The sequence below is a fragment of the Bos javanicus genome, chromosome 3 (assembly GCF_032452875.1).
Source record: "Bos javanicus breed banteng chromosome 3, ARS-OSU_banteng_1.0, whole genome shotgun sequence".
Lineage (NCBI taxonomy): Eukaryota > Metazoa > Chordata > Mammalia > Artiodactyla > Bovidae > Bos > Bos javanicus.
The window spans coordinates 94,121,254-94,147,588 of record NC_083870.1 but is presented as its reverse complement, the minus strand read 5'-3'; the positions used below and the strand labels follow the sequence as shown (position 1 = coordinate 94,147,588).

The window sequence follows — 26,335 nt, the reverse complement described above, 5'->3', positions numbered from 1 at the left end:
GGACTATAACTGACATCTAGAGCCAAAACTCCTACCACATCAAAGCCTGCCATATAGAGAATACTTAATACATGTCTGTTGAATGAATATATTTACTCTGTAAGCATGTTTACATAAAGATCAGGTTTCCAGGGACCTAAACTAATACCTGGCCTTTTACTATTTACATATAATTTAAACAAACACAGTTACCAAGAATCATCTAGCATAAATTGCAACATTCCATAAATCAAAAAAGAGAAAGTCCAGCAATTACAGGTATTAATATCTAAAATAAGAGACATGGGATCCTACACTCAAGGAAGAAAAAAAAGGTTTTAAAGCGGCAAAAGTATAACATCTTGCCTTCGTAGATTAAGGTGCTATTATACAAGCTGCCTCTTTAGACTTTGATTATTTCAATAGATTCCTACTTTTGAGAAATAACCAACATCCAAACCCAATCATGTTGGCTAATAACACAGTAAACTGAACCTGAGGGCTCTGGAGAGCCTTTAATCACTGATTTGCCACCTGTTTTAATGACCTATCATGTTTCATAGAGCCTAACTTTTCACTGTTTCAGCCCTTAGAAGTACTAATATTGTCCTCTCTTTCTCTTAAACACACACACACACATACAAAACATATCTACGTTCTCTTTCTTGTCTTAAAAATTTATCATTGATTTGGCTACATCGGGTCTTAGTTGTGGCCTGTGGGATCTTTAGTTTTGGCATGCAGACACCTAGTTACAGCATAGGATCTAGTTCCCCTCCCAGGGATAGAACCTGGGCCCCCTGCATTGGGAGCGTGGAGTCTTTTCCACTGGATCACCAAAGAAGGCCCCACCTTCTTTGTTTCTTTTTCTTTCTCTCAATGCCAATCATTCTCTACTCAAGCACTCAAGTCTTCCCTCTAAAACCTCACCAAACAAGTCTTTCTTATTTTGTATTATGATATTTTAATATCTACTGGAATATTTAAACTGTAATTTTTTAGTTGTGGTAAAATATATATGAAGCTTATCATCTTCAAGCATTTTTAAGAGTACAGTTCAGTGGCATTAATCACATTCACATCACTGTGCTACCATCACCATTATCCATCCACAGAATTTTTCTCATCTTACACAAATGAAACTCTGAACCTATTAAACAATAGTTTCCCATGCCTCTCTCTCTCCAGCCCTGGCAACCATCATTCTACTTTCTGTCTCCATGTATCTGACTACGCTAGGTACCTCCTATAAATGGAATCATATAGTATTTGTCCTTTTGTGACTGGTTCATTTCACTTAGCATAATGTCCTCAAGGTTCATCCATTCAATTTCAATTTTTAAGCTGATAGAAGCTAAGAAAACATAGTTCATAATATCAATTGTGACTAACACTCCCTAATCTTCTCTTGGTATTAATTTTTATGTGAAAATTTACTTTTACTTACAATGATTGCTAGAATACAGCAAAATCATCTTGCTTAGAAAAGCTCCTTTGACCTAAAGAATTCTGTATTGTTGATCATGAATAACACTCAGCAAAGCCTTACTTATTATACCCAGTCACTTAAAGTCTAAGTTCAGTTACAAATGGAGTCAAAGATCATCAGCTTCATTAAACATATCCTTACCCTTAAAAGTTGATCGATGCCAATGATCAATACTTAAATGATGCCAGAGCAATGGACAATGGGGTCCCATATGACAAGCAAAAAAGGCCAGAAGCAAAAATCCATTTATCATCAGTTCATATGTATCACAAAGCCCCCCACAATCAGAGCTCATTATGATGGAAAACATTCCATGGACTGTCTCTCATTTCATCAATCACTGTCTGTTAAGCAGATAATGGAACAGTTCTTGAAGTTGGCTACAGCAATCCTACCTACAATTTTCCAATAATAATATTAATAAAGCTGCTAATGATAATAATAAAAGTAATAATAAAAGCAACCACCATTTATAAATTCCTACTTTAGCATCTACTGCATTCAAAACCATTTGATGTCTCTGTTCCTTGTATCAACATTGAAATAATACTACTATTATTACATTTTTACAAAAGATAAAATTAAGACTAGTGGTAGTCAGGCAGCTTATTGAAGGCCACATGTTAAAATCAGGATTCAGATCAATTAACTCTGACTCCAAAACCATGGTCTGCCCATTATATCATCGTCTTTCCATTATACCACGCTGCCTCAATAACTCTTCATCCATGGGTAACATCATGAGAGAACAGAGACAAACCACAATGAAAACAAACTTTGCGTTCCATTTGGGTTAATCACAGTATTCTATCAAAGGCATAGCAAAGTATAGCAAATGGCTGCTATAATATTATTGGGGCAATTATGCATAAGATCTCCAAATTTAAAGCCTTAACAAGAATTAGACTAATATAGAGAATAACCTTGGCTTTGGCAGGCTTAACTAATTCATGCAAAATTTTAAATATTCTATAGTGAACAAACTTGGTAAAAAATAAACATCACTCAACACAGATTCAAGCAACTTAAACTTTTCTGTTAGAAAAGGATATTTAAATTTTTTCTCTCCCACTATTTGTTTAAAAGAGGGAAGGAAATGCTGTTAAAACCACATGGCATTCATTAGAACTTTAAAAAACTTACTAAGGCCATCTGGCACACAATATGGCTTATTGTTTTACAATACACATCTTTGCTATGATGACCAAAGTTAACGTGAAATCAGAATATGTGATTTTCCAAATAATTCTGATGGTTACTGCCTACCTCAAAATAACCACCTTTCTAAGAAATTAGACTTTGATCCACCCCAAGGCTTGCTCATTCACTTTGTGCCAAGAAAAAGGAGGAACAGATGATGATTAAGAATTCTTTTGGTTCTATTTTAGAGAGTATAAATGGGCTATAACAAGCCTCTATGAGTCACCAAATCTGAGTAAATATAATATGTTTCTTTTGATGTATATTCTTATGCTTAATACAACTGACATGACCTTACAGAGATAAGAAAGAATTTCCTTGAATTTTTTCCTCAATCAAAATTCACAAAGTTGACCAAAACATATACAGAATAAATCAAACTTCAGGCTTCCCTTCTCAAGAATCTGCCTGCAATGCAGGAAGGAAGACCCGGGTTGGATCCCTGAGATGGGAGGATCCCCTGGAGAAGGAAATGGCAACTCACTCCAGTATTCTTGCCTGGAGAATTCCATGGACAGATCACGGAGTTGCAAAGAGTTGGACATGACTGAGTGACTAACACTTTTAACTTTCAACAAAATCAAGCTTCGTTGCCAAGCACAAGGAGGGAGAATACTCTGGAAAGAAGAAACTATGTATTTTCATCTGAGAGACTGTTTAAGTTTTTGAATGGTTACAAATTTCATAATCATTGGCAGCATTCTAAGGCTGTAAAATACAAAAACGCTGCAAAAGGTATTCAATAGTTCTATTCCTCTAATGTTCTTTCAGTAGTCTATATTCTCCCATAATAAACTCTCCCAAAGGTTCATTGTTTGATTATACCATTAATGGAAGAAGAAAACTTAGGCCATTCATGATAGAAAAATCCCTCATGATCTCATGAACTGAGCAAGGTCTACTATATTTAGATCTATTGCTGTCACAAGAAATGACTTTATAATTTTCTTAAACACTTACCTCTTGTAGAACTGGGATAACAGGTGGTTTTCTCTGCTGCAGAAAGTACAGCACCATAAGGATATAAGCATATGAAGATAAACTTCCCCTAGAAGCATCCCCAATGTCACATCGCTAAAAAAACATAATGATTGAAAATAAAACTTCAGAATCTTATTCCATGCACAAGTATTGGCTACCTTAAAACACCATTTTTAAACTCATCAAACTGTCAAATACCCAAAAGTTCAAAAATAAACTGTTACAGAGGGTATGCATAAATAGGCACTCTTACACATTACAGATAAAAGTATACATCAGTGTAAATTTTATGAAGAATAATTTGACAATATCCAAATTACAAAAGCACATCTCCTTTAATATATCAATTCTAAGAATTTATCCTGTAAATATGCCAAAAACACATGAAATGACTAAGATTTTTATTGTAGCACTATTTTAATAGCAAAATATGGGATCTTTCTTAAAAGCTCATCAGTAAAATACAGGTTTAAAAAACTGATGAGTATCCACACAACAGAATAGTATGTAACCATTAAAAAAAAAAAAAGTAAACCCTTAGTATACTAATAGGAAATAATTTCCAATATCTACTGCTCAGTTAAAAAAACAAAATACAAAACAATGTTCTCAGTATATTATATCCATAATAAAAAAAGAGGTAGGAAATGTATATATCTGCTTGTACTGGAATAATATATTTATAGAAGGATACAGAGGAATGTTTAACACTGTTTGCCTCTAACAAGAGGCAATGGTTGGTTAAGAGACAGATGGGGAAGGGAGATTTTCTGACATAAAGGGAGGGAGAAGAACGATTTCTTTAACATGAACCACGTGATTTCATTACCAAAACTCCACTAGAGCGAGGATCTGTCATGTTGGAGTTATTTGGTGAAATGAATATAGAAGACTAGCTGTACTGAATATGATCTGTAGTATGTCGCTGGATGCCCTTCTTTTCTAAGATGACTTACTATCCATAAAGACACGTATAGAAATATTTAAACAAGTATGTCTCCCTTTTGGAAGAATGGGCTTTATGAAATGAAAACATAACTGAGTCACTCCCCTACTAAAACCCTTCCACCAACACATTCACAAAATTACCTATTTACTGAGCAGCTACCCATAAAGCAGACACTACATTGAAATAAAGATACAGAGGCCTCAATCCTCATGGAGTTCATACATGGAGTAGAACAATCAAGAAAACATTATTGAGTATTTTAAGTGTGATAATAGAGGAAACATTAGGTTTTATTGGTATTGCTTTGTTTTCTTGGCCAGAAAAATTTACCACTAAATCGAAATGAGTTTGAGCCAGCTCTGGGAGCTGGTAATGAACAGGGAAGCCTGGCGTGCTGCAGTCCATGGGGTTGCAAAGAGTCGGACACGACTGAGTGACTGAACTGAACTAAAATCCAAATACCAGATCTCCTAATCCAGAGCTTTTTAACTTCGCATGCCAACTCTCACGCTTGGGGCTGAAAATCATCACTGAGAAATTATACTATGAGAAATTTACTAGAATGTTACCCTTGAGAATACAGCAAACCCAGGAAAAACGAAGAATCAACCTAGTCTAACAGGTATACTTTTAAACCCATTAATATTGACAGTCTCTTCTTAAAAGCTCAGGTAAACAAAACTGAGAAAACATTTTTCACAAGTCTGACATCAATATGTTTTACCTTAATATCATAAGTATTATAACAAAGTGGATCACAAATACCTTAGCAAATACTTTCATTGTATATCCCAAGTACTGTACTCTAGGATCAATAGCTGCATATGTAGCTAGCATTCTTGTGTTATGCTGAGCCTGAAAAACAAAATACATATTTGAAAGCACTTCAAATTTACTAAAATTAAACTTACAGATCAGATAATAAGGTAAAATGAACATCCAAACAGATGTTAAACTTAAAATACCTGTATGGGAGTCAAGCAAAAACTAATTTTCAATCTGCAGGAAATGTTAAAATGATCAATAAAATTTTTTCCCTTATACTGCTCACATTCATAAGTTTTAAACATAGAGGTATAGTCAGTGATCTGCAAACTTTTAAAATGACGACTGTAAACATACCTGGGTCTTTACAAACAGTGAAACTTACCAACGTATTATATAAACTGATATCGCCTTCTAAACCACTTCGCCTGTGTTCAAATTTTACTATAGGCACTTTGGCAGTAGTTATAGGCAAAATGTTTCTTAAACCTGATTAAAAAAAACAAAACTTTACTAGGTTAAACAATTTTCATAAAACTGAAAAAAATTCTTTTTGTTTTAAAGTTCATACCTGGATGTCTCTTAAGAATTTTTGCCAAATTTTCAATTATTTCCTTACAATTTAATTTCTAAAAAACAAAAATAAATAATTAAATTAATAAATAAATAAGTCTGTCTGACTTAACTTGGCCTTGTACAAATTCTATTTTAATCTAGACATTTAATACTAGCATATAAAATCTCCAGCCAGAAGATCTGCATAACCTCAGTGGTCAAAGAACATGGGTCCATAGACCTGCAGTATCACCAACAAATGGAAACTTGATAGAAATGCAGAATCTAAACCCCTACTGCCATCTACTAAATCATAATCTGCATAGTAACAATATGCCCAGGTAATTCAAATCTGCATTAAAGGTTGAGAATCACAAAAACAGGGAAATAATGTTTTAAAATACACCGATAAACAACCAGAGATGGTTTGGTGAAGACAAAACAGTATAGTGATTAAGAACATAGGCTCTAAATTTAGACAAACTTGGATTCAAATCTTGAACCTAAGTACTGACTAGCTTGAACCAAAGTACTGACTTTGACCAGATCCTTAACCTCTCTTGAGTGTCATACTACTATTTTATAAAATCAAGATAAACATAAACTCATACTCTGTAAAGTATCTGGAAGATTACATGAGACACCTAGGTAAATCATTCAGCAGCATACTTCATACACAGTTGCACTTTAAGTCTGTCATTTATTATTATATGTTGATGAGGAGAAGAAAAATAATCCTACCATTACCAACACCTCCTTCTTCCAAAAAAACCTCCCACCTCTGCCAATTTAAATGTGTTGGTTATTTAAAAACTAGACAGCAAAGCTGATACGGTAACAATAATCATAATATAAGGAACAGGAAGATAATGGCATAAACTAACTGGACTAAGCTCAATGGCTATACCTACTACTAAAATCACTTTTTCATATCCCCAAAATGTTCCTTTTTAGCTACAAGAGAAGAGCAGCCGCTGCAGCTTAACCTGAGGATTTCAAGGGAATCCTTAGAATTAATCCATAATAAAAGATGTTATTTTTATTATACAAAAATACGATTTATACTAAATTAAAAAGTTTCAATTATGGCTCATCTGAAAAAAAATTTAGTATTTTTCATTGTTTCAACTTTCCAGTGTGAATGGCACAGACACTATACAATATATAAACCCTTAGTGATTAGAGGTCTAATTATTAAATTTTACATAGAAGAAATCTAAACTCTAACCTCCTCCCTGGGTAAAAACTATTTCCTATTCCCTCAATTCCTGCCCTTCAGAATGGAAGAGGGAATTCTGTCCTTCAGAATGCCATCTTCCCAAGTAGATGGCATTGAGTAGAAGTTAGTTAAGGAGAACTAAAAAATTTACAACTCTTCAGTTTCTTTATAGAACAAAAAGATATTAACACCAGAAGCAATTTCTTGAGACAAGAAATAAGCATCTACCAGGCATCAGTGCCATCTTTTCTTTGGTTCTAACAATGAAAAGAAATTTTTTTTAAAAAAGCTATTTCACAGATACACTATTCTGCTGAATTCTTTTATAATACAACAGAGGGTATACTGACACCACTAAAGATGCCAGAAGCTTGGCCTCACCCCAATCTTGCAAGCAGTCCCTGAATTGGAAACATAAATCCCAACAGCTATGCTGGTAAAAAAACAAGCAACTACAGGGATACCCTCCTTTTCTAGTTGTTGCTAGGAAGGCTTGGGACACTTCTTTCTTGTCCATTCACTCTCTTTCTTTATGGAGCTTGGACAATCTTATTCCCACTGTTGAGGCCTGGCACACAAAGAAGGAAAACATAAGTACCCACTCCCACTGCTGAGACTGCTCTGGGGGGAAGGTTTGCTCCTGGCATCTCATGGTGTAACTCAGAAAGCTTTCAATCTCAGAAAGTAGTGGTTAGGTTCTACAGTACTATTAGTACTATATTTCAACTACATTATGGGTTAAATAAATTACAGAGAAGCAGTGGGATACAACGGAAAGAGCGTGAACTCTGGAGACAGACAGACCTGGGTATGAATCCCGGCTCCAACATTTACTAGCTGTGTGAACTTGAGCAAGTCAGTTTATCTCTCAAAGCCTCAGTTTCCTCATCTGTAAAATGGGGGAAATTATCTACCTCGAAGGTGGTTGTAAGAGTGAAATGAGAAATGTATGTAAAAGTGTATACTGGGGACTCAAATGTTAGTTCCCCTTCCCACCCCAAAATGAGTTTCTAAAAGCTATCTTAGAATGCATCATTTATAACAATTCTTCTACAGAAAAAAATGTGCTTTGAGTGCCCCCAAATCATAATTAACTTGCAGAACACAATCCATTTATAAATTAAATGTCCACCTTTATCTTCTATCTTTAGTGATACAGAGACATCACCTAACAGAAGAGATATGAAAAGATGGTATAAGTGAGATCAATGTTCCCTACCCAAACTAAAGCAACAGTTTCTCACTGGCTCTAAAGAAAAAATTCCAACTCTATGGCATATTTTTTTCAAAAATTCATTGAAAAACACTTGTAACTATTGATGACATGGGTTTCACATCATAAAATCACTGAACAGTATATTTACTCAAATACTTGAATGTCTTTTAAAACAATAATGCTAATGTTTTTACATTTCAAACACTGCTACTGCTAATATATTTATCCAAAGAATGACTTCACACATTTTTATCAATTCTACATACAAAATTAAAAACAGATTCATCATTGGAAGAAAATATACTTCCACATCCCTTTCCAAACACTAAATAACTCTTACCTCTGCATTTTCGTGGCCTTCAAGTGTCATACAAATATCCAGATCACTATCACGAAATCCAAATCCATTCTTAGAAGAGCCAAATAAGCACAATCTTGCCTTTTCTAAGTAAAGAAAAACAAAAGTCAAAAGTTGTATAATTACCAGGAAAGACAAATCTTCTATTAACTACTAATGGCCTACCACAGGATGATCTTACCCAATTCCACAGCTTAAATTACCTCCCACTGGCAAATGTACCGAAAAATTCCAAAACACTCACCTAAAGCCCAAATGTTCTAACCAAAATCCTACACCTGTATATCAAACTGTTTTTTCCATTTTTCCACAGACATCATAAATTCAACAAGTGCATACTAAACTAGCAACTTCACCTCAAATCTACTATTATCCCTATAATCCCTGTTTCTCAGCAAAGAGGATCATCGTCTACTCAGCTGTCTACACCAGAAATAAACAAGTGGTTCTTAACACCTCTCGACTTCCACATTCATACTCTTACCAAGTCCTTTAGCTTCTTCCAACATAACTATCTCATAAACTCATCTACTTTTATTCATTTTCACCATCAATACCAATAGTTAAAATCAACATTTAGAGATTTATTTCTTGGAAATAAACTGGGTTTTTTTTAGGGCACAATTCAAATAATTTTACAAATATCACCTCAGTATATAGAATTAATTCTCCTCTAAAAGTGAGGGATTAATCCATTTGATATAAATTATAATAGGGTTATTCCTTCATGCTTTGTTGTTGTTCAGTTGCCCAGCTGTGTACAATTCTTTGCAACCCCGTGGACTGCAGCACACCAGGTCTCCCTGTCCCTCATCATCTCCCAGAGTTTGCCCAAGTTCATGTTCATTGCATCAGTGATGCCATCCAGCCATCTCATCCTCTGACAACCTCTTCTCCTTCTGCCCTCAATCTTTCCCAGCACCACGGACTTTTCCAATGAGTCGGCTGTTTGCATCAGATGACCAAAATACCTGAACTTCAATTTCAGCATCAGTCCTTCCAGTAAATATTTAAGGTTGATGTCCCTTAAGAATGACTGGTTCAATCTCCTTGCTGTCCAAAGGACTTTCACGAGTCTTCTCCAGCACCATAGTTCAAAGACATCAATTCTTTGGTGTTCTGCCTTCTTTACAGTCCAGCTCTCATAACTGTACCCAAACACTGGGACGACCGTAGCCTTTATTATATGGACCTTTGTTGTCAGAGTAATGTCTCTGCTTTTCAACACACTGTCTAGGTTTGTCATCACTTTCCTGCCAAAAAGCAATTGCCTTCTGATTTCATGGCTACAGTCAACCATCTGCAATGACTTTAGAGCCCATGAAGAGGAAATCTGTCACTACTTCCACCTTTTCCCCTTCTACTTGCCATGCCGTAGTGGGGCCAGATGCCACGATCTTAGTTTTTTTTAATATTTAGTTTTAAGCCGGCTCTTTCACTCTCTTCCTTTACCCTCATCAAGAGGCTCTTTAGTTCCTCTTCACTTTCTGCCATTAGAGTGGTATCATCTGCATATCTGAGGTTGTTGATGTTTCTCCCACCTATCTTGATTCCAGCTTGTAGCTCATCCAGCCTGGCATTTCTCATGATGTGCTCAGCATATAGGTTAAACAAACAGGGTGACAGCAAACAGTCCTTCATACTCCTTTCTCAATCTTGAACCAATCAGTTGTTCCATACAGGGTTCTAACTGTTGCTTCTTGACCTGCATACAGGTTTCTCAGGTGACAGGTAAGATGGTCTGGTATTCCTGTCTCTCAAAGAGCTTTCCACAGTTTGTCATGATCCACACAGTCAAAGGCTTTAGTGTAGTCAATGAAACAGAGATAGATGTTTTTCTGAAATTCCCTTGCTTTCTCTATAATCCAGCAAATGTTGGCAATTTGATCTCTAGTTCCTCTTCCTTTTCTAAACCCAGCCTAGACATCTGGAAGTTCTTGGTTCACATAATGCTGAAGCCTAGTATGCAAGATTTTAAGCATGAGCATACTAGCGTGGGAGATGAGTGCCAACTGTCTGATGGTTAGCACATTTTTGGTACTACTCTTCTTGGGAACTGGGATGAAGACTGACCTTTTCCAGTCCTGTGGCCACTGCTTGGCCTTCCAGATTTGCTGACATAATAAATGCAAAACCTTGATGGCATCATCCTTTAAAGATTTGACTAGTTCTGCCAGAATTTCATTGCATCCACTAGTTTTATTAATAGCAGTGCTTCTTAAGCCCCACCTGACTTTGCACTCCAGAATGTCTCATTCTGGGTGACTAACCACACCATCATAGAAATTCAATTCATTGAGATCTTTTTTACACAGCTCCTCAGTGTATTCTTTCCATGTCTTCTTGATCTCTTCAGCTACCAAAGGTCACTACCATTTTTATCTTTCACTGTGCCCATCTTTGAGCAGAATGTTCCCTTGACCTTTCCAATTTTCCTAAAGAGATCTTTAGTCTTTCCCCTTTTGTTGTTTTCTTCTATTATTAAGCACTGTTGATTGAAGAAGGCCTTCTTGTGTCTTCCAGCTATTTTTTGGAACTCTGCGTTTAATTGGATGTAACTTTCACTCTCTCCTTTGCTTTTCACTTCTCTTCATTCTTTGCAAAGCTTCCTCAGATAAAACCACTTTGGCTTCTTGCTTTTCTTTTTCTTTGGCATGGTTTTGTTCACTACCTCCTATACAATGTTACGGACCTCTGTCCATAATTCTTGAGGTACACTGCTAACTAAATCTAATCCCTTGAATCTATTTGTTACCTCTGTGAATTCACACGGGATTTAAGTCATATCTGGCTGGCCTACTGTTTTTCCTGGTTTTCTTTAGTTTAAGCCTGAACTTTGCTATGAGAAGCTGATGATATGAACCACAGTCAGCTCCAGGTCTTTTTTTGTTTTTTTTTTTTTTGCTGACTGTATACAGATTCTCCATCTTCAGCTATAAAGAATGTAATCAATTTGATTTCAGTATTGACCATTTGGTGATGTCCATGTGTAAAGTCGTCTCTTGTGTTGTTGAAAAAGGGTATTTGCTATGACTAAATGCATTTTCTTGGCAGAATTCAGTTAACCTTTGCCCTGCTTCATTTTGTTCTCCAAGGCCAAACTTGCCTGTTACTCCAGATATATCTTGACTTTCTACTTTTGCATTTCAATCCCTGATGATGAATAGAACATATCTTTTTTAGGTGTTAGTTCTAGGAGGTCTTCTAGGTCTTCACAGAACTGATCAACTTCAGCTTCTTCAGCATCGGTGGTAGGGGCATACACTTGGATTACTGTGATGTTGAATGGCTTCCTTTAGAAAGAAATCAAGATTATTCTGTCATTTTTGAGGTTGCACCCAAGTACTATATTTTGGACTCTTTTGTTAATTATGGGGGCTACTCCATTTCTTCTATGAAATTCTTGCCCACAGGAGTAGATATAATGGTCATCTGAATTAAATTCACCCATTCCCATCCATTTTAGTTCACTGATTCCTAGGATGTTGACGTTTATTCTTACTATCTCCTTCATGCTCAGTGTCACTCAGTAACAGTTGCTACTTCAAACAAGTTGTGGCTTACCAGGATTGGATTATTCTCCCTATTAACTCTTATAGCCTGCACATTTAGATAACAAATTCTGTATTTTCAAAACTTAATCCTCCTATTCAGTTCTGAGGCCCTACTTGAAATCAATGACAGCTGAGAGACATATAAGAACCTACATTCATCAGCAGATAAAAATGTACATGGGTTTAATATAATAGGAACTTAGATTTGGTCAATATACACTAGCAAAATATAATTAAAAACTAGAATCTTGTAGCACAAAAAAGATCACCTTGTAAAGATATAAGTTCATTCTGATTATATATCAACTCTTTATCCTCTTCTCAAATATATGACCATAGAACTCTTGATTCTTTACCCCATACCTAAACCCTGCTCTTGATACTTTTGTCATCTCAGTTAAACAGCACCATCCAAAAAGTGAATGAAAAACTTTGAAACTGTCCTTGACTCCTTTCTTTTTCTCACATCTAACATGTATTGCATCAACAAATCCTGCTGACTCTACATTCAAAATATATCTTCTATTTGTTTCTCATTGACTCTTTCAAATCACCATTATGTCTTTCATCTGAACTTATGCAACAGCTTTCTAAATGTTCTGTTTGCTTCTATCCTTATGGGCCTGTACTCTATTCTTTCAGATCAGGTCTTATCTGTTAAGACCCTCCAGAAGCTTCTCATGAGACATTCAAAATAAAATTTAAAGTCCTTCTTCTCAAAATCTATAAGACTCATTATCTAAACTCTAGGTTAACTTTCTGACCTCAATTTTCTAGACAATCTACTTCACACACTCCACTCAAGTCACACTGATTTTCAAACATGTCAAGCATAATTCAGTCATGATATATTTGCACTTAATACTCCTCCTTTCTAGAATGTTCTCTCCTTAAATATTCATAGTGACTTGCTCCTTCATATTATTCACGGCTTTGCTCAAATGTCACCTTATCAGAGATAACTACCATAATAACTCATCACTATCCTTTTAACCTCTGTATTTACCGGTATTTATTATTTCCTGATGTTGTTATTTACTTGTCAGTTGATTATCTGTCACCCCTCTTAATATAATAATATAAGCTTAATGAAAGCAAGCTTCACCTCTTTTATTAGCACTGTATCCCCAGCAACTTGAATAGTACCTAACACATAACATGCAATATACTTACAAACAAATGAATGAAGAAATAAACACTTTTATACAAATGAATGAAACTCAAACCAGGTGACTACAATAATGAAAGCAATGAATTTTGACATACAACATACCATCATATTCTTTTTGAATAAACTTTTCCAAGCCAATTAATATTTGTTCCCTGTTGTGTTGTTCAGAAAAAGGTGGTGACAATTCATCTAAGTTAAAAAAAAAAAAAAAGGAAAAAGAAAAGAAAGGAAAATGAAATATGAAAATGTTTTCAATTTTTTACCCTAAAAACTTCATTTTTCGTCATAATTTGTTGAATTTTCTGACACTAAACACATAAATGTTACTGGGAAGGAAGGTGCAGAGAAAGTGCAGAAAAATAATTTTATAGATCTATGTATATTACACATGACCATTTCCCCTATGAAACAGCTGTAAGACATAGTTTCTTCTACAAATCATTTAATATTTTGTCATACAATCCACTCTCTCCCATATACATGCTGTTTTTTTCCCTTCTATTAAGACTATTCTCATACTTACACTAGATACCCAATTCAATTAAATCTAACAGTTCCCTCAAATGCCTGGTCAAGACTCCTATTTTCCTTATAAGCTGCTCTGACCAATCATAGCCTTCAATGACCTCTCCTTAACTGAATTTCCTTCGTTCTCCAAACCTTCATTCCTTCGTTCTTGTCAGTTTATACTTTCAGTTTTCCAGTTATTTCATTTATATTCATTTATTTTTCCAAATAAAACCACATACTCCTTAAGAATAGTCTTTTTTTCCTATTTCTTCCTCTAGACTCAAAGAGTTAATATGGTAAAGAATTAAACTAATATTCATCTTTTGAAAAACAAATGCAGCATCAATGGTTGCAAGCTGAATAGCTGAAATACAGGTGTTTTTTTTTTAAGAGTGGAGAAACTATTCTGTAGATACTCTAATGGTAATATATGACATGATGCACTTGTAAACACCCACGGAACTTTGCAGTACAAAGAAGGAGTCAACTTTATGGTACGCAAATTTTAAAAAATTATCTAAGAGGTCAGGGAATTCAGGATGGAATGTAGTCTATAGCAAAAGAATCCTGCTGTATTATAAATGTGTAAGAAAACTTCACTCAAGGGAGTAGGGGGAAACAGTGCTAATCTAAATAATTTCAAAATTAAGTGGAGTCTTTAAGACTGAAGGTTAAAGGAACTGCACATAAGCACTGTACTCTAATTGATAAAGTTGCTTCCCATTGGGGTAGACGATAACAGTTCTGATAATGCCATACATGTGTACTTAAATGGAGCAATTAAATAAATGGGTGGCACATGGTGGAAGTCAGGTTTCTCCCTGTTAAGAGTTGGAGATTTACAAATAAGCAGAAAAAGGAGGCTAGAAAGAGCCACACGGTAATGTATTAGAGTTGGAGACATCAGTACAACCTCATATTTAGCTTGATAAAGGTTAAGATGGTCACAGAGAAATATTTATAAATATGTGTACATACATGGGTTGGTATACATCCATTTAGAGCAATACGGTGCAAGAAAACTGCAATGACAGCAATGTTCTCTAACCAGACTGTCCAATGCAGTAGCCACTAGCCACATGCAGCAGCTAAAGGCAGGCCAGTACACATCAGTACTTGAAGTGTGCTAGTTTAACTGAGGAGCTGAATTCTTTATTTAATTTAAACAGCCACAAATAGCTGTGAAAAGAAGGGAAGCGAAAAGCAAAGGAGCAAAGGAAAGATATACCCATTTGAATGCAGAGCTCCAAAGAACAGCAAGGCGAGATAAGAAAGCCTTCCTCAGGGATCGATGCAAAGAAATAGAGGAAAACAATAGAATGGGAAAGACTATCGGAGAAGGCTATGGCACCCCACTCCAGTACTCTTGCCTGGAAAATCCCATGGATGGAGGAGCCTGGTAGGCTGCAGTCCATGGGGTTGCTAAAAGTCAGACACGACTGAGCAACTTCACTTTCACTTTTCACTTGCATGCATTGGAGAAGGAAATGGTAACCCACTCCAGTGTTCTTGCCTGGAGAATGCCAGGGACGGGGGAGCCTGGTGGGCTGCCATCTATGGGGTCGCACAGAGTTGGACACGACTGAAGCGACTTAGCAGCAGCAGCAGCAGCAGCAGAGATCTCTTCAAGAAAATTAGAGATACCAAGGGAACATTTCATGCAAAGATGGGCACAATAAAGGACAGAAATGGTAGGGACCTAACAGAAGCAGAAGATATTAAGAAGAGATGGCAAGAATACACAGAAGAACTGTACAAAAAAGACGTTCACGACCAAGATAATCACAATGGTGTGATCACTCACCTAGAGCCAGACATCCTGAAATGTGATGTCAAGTGGGTCTTAGAAAGCATCACTATGAACAAAGCTAGTGGAGGTGATGAAATTCCAACTGAGCTATTTCAAATCTTGGAAGATGATGCTGTTAAAGTACTGCACTCCATATGCCAGCAAATTTGGAAAACTCAGTAGTGGCCACAGGACTGGAAAAGGGCAGTTTTCATTCCAATCCCAAAGAAAGGCAATGCCAAAGAATGCTCAAACTACTGCACAATTGCACTCATCTCACACTCTAGTAAAGTAATGCTGAAAATTCTCCAAGCCAGGCTTCAGCAATACGTGAACCATGAACTTCCAGATGATTAAGCTGGTTTTAGAAAAGGCAGAGGAACCAGAGATCAAATTGCCAACATCCGCTGGATCATCGAAAAAGCAAGGGTTCCAGAAAGACATCTATTTCTGCTTTATTGACTATGTCAAAGCCTTTGACTGTGTGGATCACCACAAACTGTGGAAAATTCTCAAAGAGATGGGAATGTCAGACCACCTGATCTGCCTCTTGAGAAACGTGTATGCAGGTCAGGAAGCAAGTTAGAACTGGACATGGAACAACAGACTGGTTCCAAATAGGAAAAGGAGTTCGTCAAGGCTGTATATTGTCACCCTGCTTATTTAACTTATATGCAGAGTACATCATGAGAAACACTGGGCTGGAGGAAACACAAGTCGGAATCAAGATGGTCGGGAGAATTATCAATAACCTCAGATATGCGGAGGACACCATCCTTATGGTAGAAAGTGAAGAACTAAAGAGCCTCTTGATGAAAGTCAAAGAGGAGAGTGAAAAAGTTAGCTTAAAGCTCAACATTCAGAAAACTAAGATCATGGCATCCGGTCCCATCACTTCATGGCAAGTAGATGGGGAAACAGTGGCTGATTTTATTTTTCTGGGCTCCAAAATCACTGCAGATGGTGATTGCAGCCATGAAATTAAAAGACGCTTACTCCTTGGAAAGAAAGTTATGACCAACCTAGATAGCATATTAAAAAAGCAGAGACATTACTTTGCCAACAAAGGTCCATCTAGTCAAGGCTATGGTTTTTCCAGTGGTCATGTATGGATGTGAGAGTTGGACTGTGAAGAAAGCTGAGCGCCGAAGAATTGATGCTTTTGAACTATGGTGTTGGAGAAGACTCTTGAGAGTCCCTTGGACTGCAAGGAGATCCAACCAGTCCATCCTAAAGAAGATCCGTCCTGGGTGTTCATTGGAAGGACTGATGTTGAAGCTGAAACTCCAATACTTTGGCCACCTGATGTGAAGAGCTGACTCATGTGAAAAGACCCTGATGCTGGGAAAGACTGAGGGCAGGAGGAGAAGGGGATGACAGAGGATGAGATGGTTGGATGGTGTCACCGACTCGATGGACATGGGTTTGGGTGGACTCTGGGAGTTGGTGATGGACAGGGAGGCCTAGCTTGCTATGGTTCATGGGGTTGAAAGAGTCAGACACGACTGAGCGACTGAAAGAGTCAGACACGACTGAGCGACTGAACTGAACTGAAATAGCCACATATATCTAGTGACCATCAAACTAGAAGCACAAATCTAGAGTCTAAGGCTCCTTAAAAGCAACACTATGGACTCTGCATTCCCTTTGGCATTGAGTAGGCAGTTAATAAATATATGTGTTGGGTGTCTAAACTATTTAGAAGCTCTACTCAAACAAAATGTTAGCAAACTATTTTCAAGTAAAAAAATAAATAAATACCAAAATTAAAAAAAAATCTAGTCTCAGTAGCTCTAATAATAAAAGACTTACCAAAACATCTTTTACATACTAAATCAAGTATATCCCGAAATCGATTTGTCATTGGTGGTAGAGGTTTTAAATCAATTTTCCTGAAATCCTCTGGGCAATCATTTTTTGAATGGCCATCCTTTTTGCAGATGCTGCATACTATTGTTGGCGGCTATACAAAGGTTAAAAAAAAAATCTAATAATCAAACAAGCTATTGAGGGACTTCATAATCACTTACAAAGTAGTACAAAAAGAAACTAGTAACTCAGTCTGAAAGCCTGCACTTTCAAGAGGTTAAAAAAAAAAAAAGCACATTACTGAAATTCAGTATTAAATGTAAATAAACATACTTTGAGCCAACATTTTCTTCTTCAGTAAAATGATATTACCAAGGATTAGATTTACCTGAAAATGAAGGATAAAGGAAATAGCAGGAGACACAAAAGCAACAGGTTATTTCAAAGAGTTTGATCAGCTCCCAAAATGAAATGTATGCATCCCATTTTAATCTATTAAGGTCCTTAACAAACTAGATTATAAAGAAAGTTCAAGTGGTACCTTTCATTTCACTCTAAACATTTTCTGTCTTTAGAGTCAATTAATTATAGAACCTAGACTAGTTGGTTCAATTTATTACATTAACATGGTACTCAAGAAAACAAACTAAAGGGCTGAACACTAAAAGTAACTATATACAAGAAACAATTCTTAGGCAATAATCACAAACTTAACTTTCAAACCCTGTCAATACCATTTTCAAATATATTCCAATGGACTACCAGACAGGGAACCAAAACAGTAAAAATTCAAGCTTGGAGAAAAAAAAAATATATGATTAAGGAAGAGCACTACTCTTTGCTTTATTGTAATATGCTTAGGAACTTAGCTTCTTTCTCCAGGATTAGTCTGGACAGTTACCTAGCCAAATATACACAGAAATTTGTATTTGTGAGAATACTGTGCTCCTGCTGCTATCTGCTGCTCTGCTAAGTCGCTTCAGTCGTGTCCGACTGTGTGTGACCCCATAGACGGCAGCCCACCAGGCTGCCCCGTCCCGGGGATTCTCAAGGCAAGAACACTGGAGTGGGTAGCCATTTCCTTCTCCAATGCATGAAAGTGAGAAGTGAAAGTGAAGTCGCTCAGTCGAGTCCGACTCTAGCGACCCCATGGACTGCAGCCTACCAGGCTCCTCCGTCCATGGGATTTTCCAGGCAAGAGTACTGGAGTGGGGTGCCATTATCAGCTTAAAAACCTTTATAAAAATGACATATTTACCAGAAAATTCTAGAAATATGTTACAGATAAATACAGAGAGAAATAAAATTGGAGAAACAGTTACCCTAAGATAAGTTTCCAGGGGAAAAAAAAGTATAAGAAATGTAAGCTGCAGTTATATTATTAAGAGGCTCTTCTAAAAATCTGCCATTCATTTCATCTTTTTAACAGTCCATTATAATGGCACCCCACTCCAGTACTCTTGCCTGGAAAATCCCACGGACAGAGGAGCCTGGTAGACTACAGTCCATGGGGTTGCTAAGAGTCAGACATGACTGAGCGACTTCACTTTCACTTTTCACTTTCATGCATTGGAGAAGGAAATGGCAACCCACTCCAGTACTCCTGCCTGGAGAATCCCAGGGACGGGGGAGCCTGGTGGGCTGCCGTCTATGGGGTCGCACAGAGTCGGACACGACTGAAGAGACTTAGCAGCAGCAGCAGCAACATGCCCTAAATACTACACCTAAACAAAATGGGACAGAGTACCCTTAAAAAGGATGAAAATACACATTTTAGTAATTAGGGTAAAATTTTTTAAGCTTGTTAATAAATAATTATTGATCAAACAATAAAACTTGATGACTTTTCAGGGTTTTTTGGTATTCTATTTGATTTATACATTATCTATATAATCATTTTTTCATACGAGGCGCTGATAATATGTTCAGTTACATACCCTGTACTTGAGGCAATGTAAAACTTAGCTAAAATTTTATTCACAAAGTAATTATTTTCTGTTACAAAGTAGCTTATTTTCTGTAATTCATCAAGTTAAAGTTCAGACTATTCCACTTTAAAAGTAGAAAAGTTAAAGACTCATGAGAAAAGTGCCAAAATCCAAAGAGAAGCTCAGTGGCAGACACAGGTTCTGAATTTTTTCTTTTTTTTTTGGTTCCTGACCTTACATAGTTTTAACTCAACTATCTTTAGTTAAGTTTATATAACAGCTCCTAAGCTTCATCAAAAACTTTAAAATACTATTAAAGTTTACACTGTGTTCTCCTTTGTAGAAGGAAATATAATCACACCTATAAAAAAGCAACAAAACTTAAAATATATGCTGCCTTTACCAAACTCACTTTTGTAACAAATCCTTTCATATATGAAAAAGTTAAGCACACCAACCAGAAAAAGAGTGCTTTTCAGGGTTTCATATACATTCTTATAAGGCAAATACACAAAAAGTAAAAAAAAAAAAAAAAATATATATATATATATATATACACACACACACACCACAATACCATTCCAAAAGCAGTCTAACATCACAGAAGCTATTTTTACACTTCTGAATCTAAAAACCATTAAATACAGAGTCATACAACAACCACAAAACCTTACAAAATGTTTACAAACTGTATCCTACCTTGCCAGAGGTTAAAATAAACTTATCAAACACATAATATAATTCCTGGATGGGGTGGTTCTCATCATCATTAGGGTCAGAAGCATCTTCTGTAGCTTTGCAGTTGCAAGAGGTAGCAGATGTGTCAGTGCACACAATCTGATGTGAACTTTTTGTTTCTAAATCTGACCTACAGTCTGTACCAGAAGATTCATCTGGTTCAGGGGATTTATAATCAATGCAATTATACTGGCTGAAATCCTTTTTAAAACAAGTTTCTGAGGGTGCTAAAACATCTTGATTTTTAATTGATCTGGGCTCTAATTCACTGTTTTCACTGGTAGAAAGAGATGAAGATTCCTGTCCACGTTTAGCCAAATCTAGATCATTTACCAACAAATTATCAGCTTCAGTAATACATCGCTGTGATGTACATTCCATTTCATTGTATTTATCAGGTTGACCTTTTCCTGCATTTACTTTTTCTGTGCTTTCCCCAAGTAGAGTGCAACAACTGGATGCCACAGTTTCAGTCTTCACTGGTTTCTTATTGCTTATTTTCCCCTTCTCTTTTTTCATGGAATCCACTGTAGATTTATTTCCACCCTTCTTCTGAGGACAGGCAAAGTAACGATAAGCTGCCCTGAATCTCTCTACAACATATTCATAGACAAGCTGGCTGTTCAAGCTCCGTGCAACATTCCTCTTGATTGAAAATGGATCTAGTAAAAAAGAAAATGGTCAGTAGCTAAGTATTTACTAACAAACTCCATTTCCAAGCTTATACGAACAGCTACATTGTCAGCAGAGTACGTTTCCCCACTCCCAGTGAGAGTTCCTGCTAACTGGAAATGAAAAAGCAGTGTCTTTCTTCTGTTTCTATCATAAAATAAAAAACTTAAAAAAAAGAGGGAGAAAAGAATAAAATAAGGTAATTAATGACAGAATGGCTGAGGAGGCCAACTTAGTAATTACAAAATTGCAGTGATGAAATTGGTAGAAAAAGCTATGCTAACATGTTTCACTGTACAGTCTTAGAGTGAAATTTTTCAAGCTCTGGGACCTATTTTATTAATAATTTTCATCTCTTGTCATAGTATTCTTTAGTTATATACTCCTTGCAATTTAAACAAATAATATACAACCTAAAACACTCAAGGATTCAAGTTATATTTTAAGATTAACTTCAGTAATAATCAGAAAATTAAAGACAGAAAGAAAGAGAAATAATAGAAAGAAAAGCAGAAAGAAACCTAAAAGTAAAGATTAAACCAAAATTTCAATTCTGATCCAGTCTAAAATGTCTATGCTGAAAATGCTTGTGACAACTGAATCCTCATTACTAGGAGCATAGAACAGAATTCTCAAAATGTTTATGGGTGTTTGGATTTTATAAGCCTTAATAAAAATATGCCCCAGGAAAAAAGAATGATGCCACCCAAAAGACAATACACATTTTCTCCACTACTGAAGATCATTAAGTAAAAGAATTAATAATAGGCCAGGCTTCATAATATTAAGATTGGGGCATCTGTTACTTTTCTTTTTACTGTTATCTAAATCCATAGGCTTTAAAAAGCTTTACCTAGCCTCTTTCCCTTTTCTAGGGGAAAAAAAGGCAGAGAAATTATGATGGTTGCAGACTTCAGATCTCAACAGAGTAAAAGATGTGAGTGCATGAGAATATCTATAGGTCCAACTGACAATAGAGAAGGCATACAGAGGATGAAGGGAACAGAAGAATGTGCAGTCTAAACAGACTAATAATAAAATGATGACAGAAATTCAATTTCCTATCTATAAAAGATGAGCAAAATGTTGTAGAATTTAAATTTTTTTATTAAGAATTTGGAAGCCATATTATTAATATTCTTTACTATTCTTCAATATTTACTATTAATTTCTATCTTAATGTTCTTGAGATTTCATATGAAAGCTTATTTGTCAATATCAATTGTTCTTTTTTCCTTTAGCTTAGCCACATTTAACAGATGAGGTACTTTACAAGACAATGAAAAACTGAGTTTTAAAATTATACTTTAACATAATTTTATGGCACAAATATATTCAAAGCTATCTTATTTATTTATATAGCTATTCTATTTTTCTATATTTTGAAATTTTTTACAATTAAAAATAAAGGCATGTAAATAAGCTAATAACCCTAGCCATTATAATATTTACAGACTGGAAACTTTCAAATAAGCATTAATCCTATTAAGCTATCATGGACTTAATAAAGAATTTATCCAAAATATTTACTGACAACCTGGTGGCATATAGTGCTACAAAGTGAAAGGGTAAAATTTATATATAATACTATTTTAGAAATAGATGAGGAGGGGGGCTTCCCTGATTGTCTAGTTAAGAATTCATCTGCCAAGGTAGGGGACATGCGTTCAATCCCTGGTCCAGGAAGATTCCACATGCTGTGGAGCAACTAAGTCCCAGCATCACAACTACTGAGCCAGTGTTCCAAGAGCCCATGAGTTGCAACTACTGAAGCCTGCATGCCTAGACCCCATGCTCCCCAACAAGAAAAGCCACAGCTTCGCATCACAACAAAGAGCAGCCCCCACTCGCCACAACTAGACAAAGCCTGTGCATAGCAATGAAGACCTAGCACAGCCAAAAACAAATAAATTAATTTTTAAAAAAGAAATCGATAATGAGTAGCACACACACACAAAAATTCTCCAAATGAAATATAACATATCATCTCACCTTCAATGGCTATCCGCCTTTTAGGCCAGTTTTTGTTTTCTCTTGTTAAAATATCTTTTATTCGTACACATATGACATATTCCTCCAAAGCAAAATCCAGTGTGTAAAATTTTAGCAGCTCTAACCATAACTGTCCCAGGGACACCCGATTTGGTGTTTCCAATGTTAAAGGAGACTAGAAAAGAAAAAATACCTTTAAGCTTCACAAAACTATAGAATCACTTAATTTTCAATTTAAAAAGGCCTTAGAGATGGATCACCTTTTCAAAAACTGAGGCATAAAGGGGTTAGTTGCCAAAAAGCAATTTGTGGCACAGCTGGGAACACAGTGTCCCAGATTACTAACTCCTAGAATTTTGTGTTCTTTCCACTAAACCAGTGATTCTCAACCTTGGCTGCACATTAGAATCACACTGAGAGCACTAAAATTCACTAATTTTAGTTTGACCCCATTCCCATCTCCCATACCCTTTCCAAGACTATGACTTAATGGACAGAGATTTTTAAAGCTTCCTTTCTAAGTGATTCTCCTGTGCAACCAAGGTTGCTAACCACTGTATAACTACTATAACTCTTCCATTATAGCAATTACTTATAAAATCTATGTAAAGGCCCAGGGTTTTCAAAAGCTAATTCCTTCATTCAACAAACATTTTAGAACCCACTAAATCCATAGCACTGTGCTGCGGATAAAAGGAAAAAAAAAAAAAAACAGGAGCTGCCATGTAAACCATGCATCACTCACTCTTCTAAGTGCTACACATAAATAACTAATTCAACAACTATGAAGTTGGATGTGACTCAGGACCACGTGGGTCCATGCTGCTTATCATTACTGCATAGTGCCACTCAAACAAGATGAGGTCCTCTTTCACAGACCATTAGGAGTGGAAGAGACCTTTTAACATTTACAGTAAAGGCTGTAAGTTAAAATGGACCTCTAAATCAGAGGGGTCTTAACAGAAAAGGTAGTATCTAAATTCTAAAGGAATTAGCTAGATGAATGCTGACTAAAAGTGACCACTAAGGTATAAAAAAGCATAAAACAGTCATTCACTCATTCCATTCTACAACTATTCATTGAGTGCCTACTATGTGCCATGCACTGGGGATATACCCATGAAAAAAAAAACCCAAAGTTTTTTGCCTTAATGGAGTTTACAATCTAGAGTAAACTAGAAGAAGATAATAAACAACAAACTTAATACGTAAATTACACAGTAAATTAGAAGAAGAAAATTGTTGTGGAAATAAGAAAAAGTTGAGTATGTTTAGTAAAGGAGATGGGATATGGAAGCAGGAGATTTCAGTGTTAAAATACAGTGGTCAAGATAGGACTTGTTGAAAAGGTTTGATTTGAAAAAGAAGAAAAAGTATTCTAAGAACAGGAAACAGAGCAAACACACTAAAGCAGGATAAAGTAGGAGTGTAAACAGTTTTAAAAAGAAAACTAGTGTGGCAGAGAGAGAAGGAAACAGAGCTCATCAGTAAGCACTCTTTGGCCTTTATTCTAAATTAAATGAGGGGTAACTGGAGGGTGGGGAAGGAGAAGGGCATGATCTGACTTAAGTTTTAGAAGAACAATTCTGACTGTTGTGTTGAGAACAGACTATAAAATGGGGAAGGAAGGGTAAATTCAAGGAAACTTATGAGGTTGTGGTAGTAATCCAGGCCAAAGATCATATGGCTAGGATTAGGATGGTAACAGGGGAGGTGGCCAAACTGTGGATTTATTTTGAAGTAGAGATGACAGGATTTCCTGATAGACTTTGGATGGGGTATGAAAGAGAGAAGTAATCCACGGGATTGGATGAAATCATCAAGGGAGTGTAGACACATAAAAAAGGGGGATCAAGAACATTAAAGTGATTGGAGAGGAAAGGAGGAACCAACAAAGAGACTGAGGAGGAATAACCAGTCATGGGTGTGGTATTCTGAAAGCCAAGTTAAGAAATTTTTTAGAGAAGGAAATGATCAACTGGCAAATGCTGCTGACAAATAAAAAAAGATAAAAATTAAGAAATAACTATTGGATTTAGCCATGCAGAGGACACTGATGATATAAGTTTTGGTAGATTGATGGGGATCAAAGCCTGAGTAGACTGAATTACGAGGAGACAGAGAAACTGGGAAATAGTATACATAAACAATTCTTTCAAGAAGGTTTTCTTCAAAAGGGAGCAAGAAAATAGCTGGGAAGGGAAGTGGTAGCAAGATTTTTCTTTCAAGTGGGAGAAATAAAAGCATGTATGATCAATCGAGAATGAAAAATTGGTAACCTAGGATAGAATTGCTAGGGCAATGTTCTAAAATAGACAAGAAAAGATGAGACAAAATACACAAGTTGAGAAAATGACTTCAGACAACAACAGGGGAAGTTCCTTTATGAAAGCAGGCAGCAAGGCAGAATATGTGGGTGCAGAGAGTGGGAGCTAGTGGTAGGAATGGAAGTTCTCTTTTCACTGCCTCAGTTTTCTTAGAGAATAAGCAAAATCATTAGCTGGAGTACTGATGGTTTGAGGAAAGGGTAGAAGGTAGTCTAGGAAAGTAGAAGACTTGAATATGAGTTTATAGAACTACATATAATTCAGTATAGCTAGAGCAATGATATCTGTAATGTAATTTTTGTAATAACATGTCTGTCTGCTTCAGAAGACTACACACTTTTAGAGGACATAATCATCCATGAATATTCATCTTGGGTTATCTAGCGCTCAAGATAATGCCAGGCACATAGCTGGTCCTTAATAAATGAATGCTGAATGATTAAATAAGCAAGCCACCCTCTAAAGAAGCATAAGGTCTTCATTTATCCACCAATCTGGCAACATAATCAGTATAGTCATATACTAAAGCTTTGGTCACAGCCCATCTCTAAAGGAAAATTTTTCTATCTAAATGAAAAGGATACAAAGAATTACCTTGATATGATTCAAATAATACAAGTCTTTCAAAATGAGGTATGAATTCATTAAAGAATATTGGTACTGAAAAACTAAACCAGATCAACCCCTCACTTTACAGATGAGGAATATGAGGCCAAGAGGCTTACTTAAGGTCAGTCAGTCAATCTACTATTAAAATAGCTTTAATCAAAGGTATCAAAAATTCTACAGATAGAAAAGCCAAAAGCAAAAACAAAATAAGCTTACTTTGCCATATTTTTCCTTCCTGGCATTACTTTGGTTAGTTGTTTCTGTCTTCTTGGTATCATCTTTTGGTTGGTCTGCCTTAGCTTTGTTTTCCTCAGCAATTGAGTTTCTCTCAGTTGCACTACTTGAATTATATTCCCACTTCACAAACTTCTCTTCTACTATGCCCTTCAGCTGAAAGTCATCCATTCTTTTTGGGTCAAAGCCTTCAATCTATATAAAAAGGCATTCCAGATAGGTAGTGAAAAAATTATTAAAAGAAAAAAACAAGATGAACAAACAGACAAACCAGAAATCCAGCTTTAAATG

General features: G+C 36.0%; 1 protein-coding gene across 12 annotated transcripts in view; it reads right to left on the bottom strand.

Moving 5' to 3' along the window:
* The window catches only part of TUT4 (terminal uridylyl transferase 4), a 156,950-nt gene that overhangs the window by 33,484 nt on the left and 97,131 nt on the right, over nt 1-26,335 (bottom strand). For all 12 annotated transcript variants that reach the window (XM_061411956.1, XM_061411958.1, XM_061411961.1 and 9 more), the window contains 10 exons: nt 26,027-26,239; nt 22,875-23,049; nt 20,172-20,872; nt 17,548-17,698; nt 13,539-13,625; nt 8,694-8,797; nt 5,935-5,992; nt 5,749-5,852; nt 5,364-5,453; nt 3,629-3,742 (listed from right to left, as the gene is read on the bottom strand). In XM_061411956.1, coding sequence (XP_061267940.1) covers nt 3,629-3,742; nt 5,364-5,453; nt 5,749-5,852; nt 5,935-5,992; nt 8,694-8,797; nt 13,539-13,625; nt 17,548-17,698; nt 20,172-20,872; nt 22,875-23,049; nt 26,027-26,239 — 1,797 coding nt within the window. The remainder of the gene's footprint in view (nt 1-3,628; nt 3,743-5,363; nt 5,454-5,748; nt 5,853-5,934; nt 5,993-8,693; nt 8,798-13,538; nt 13,626-17,547; nt 17,699-20,171; nt 20,873-22,874; nt 23,050-26,026; nt 26,240-26,335) is intronic.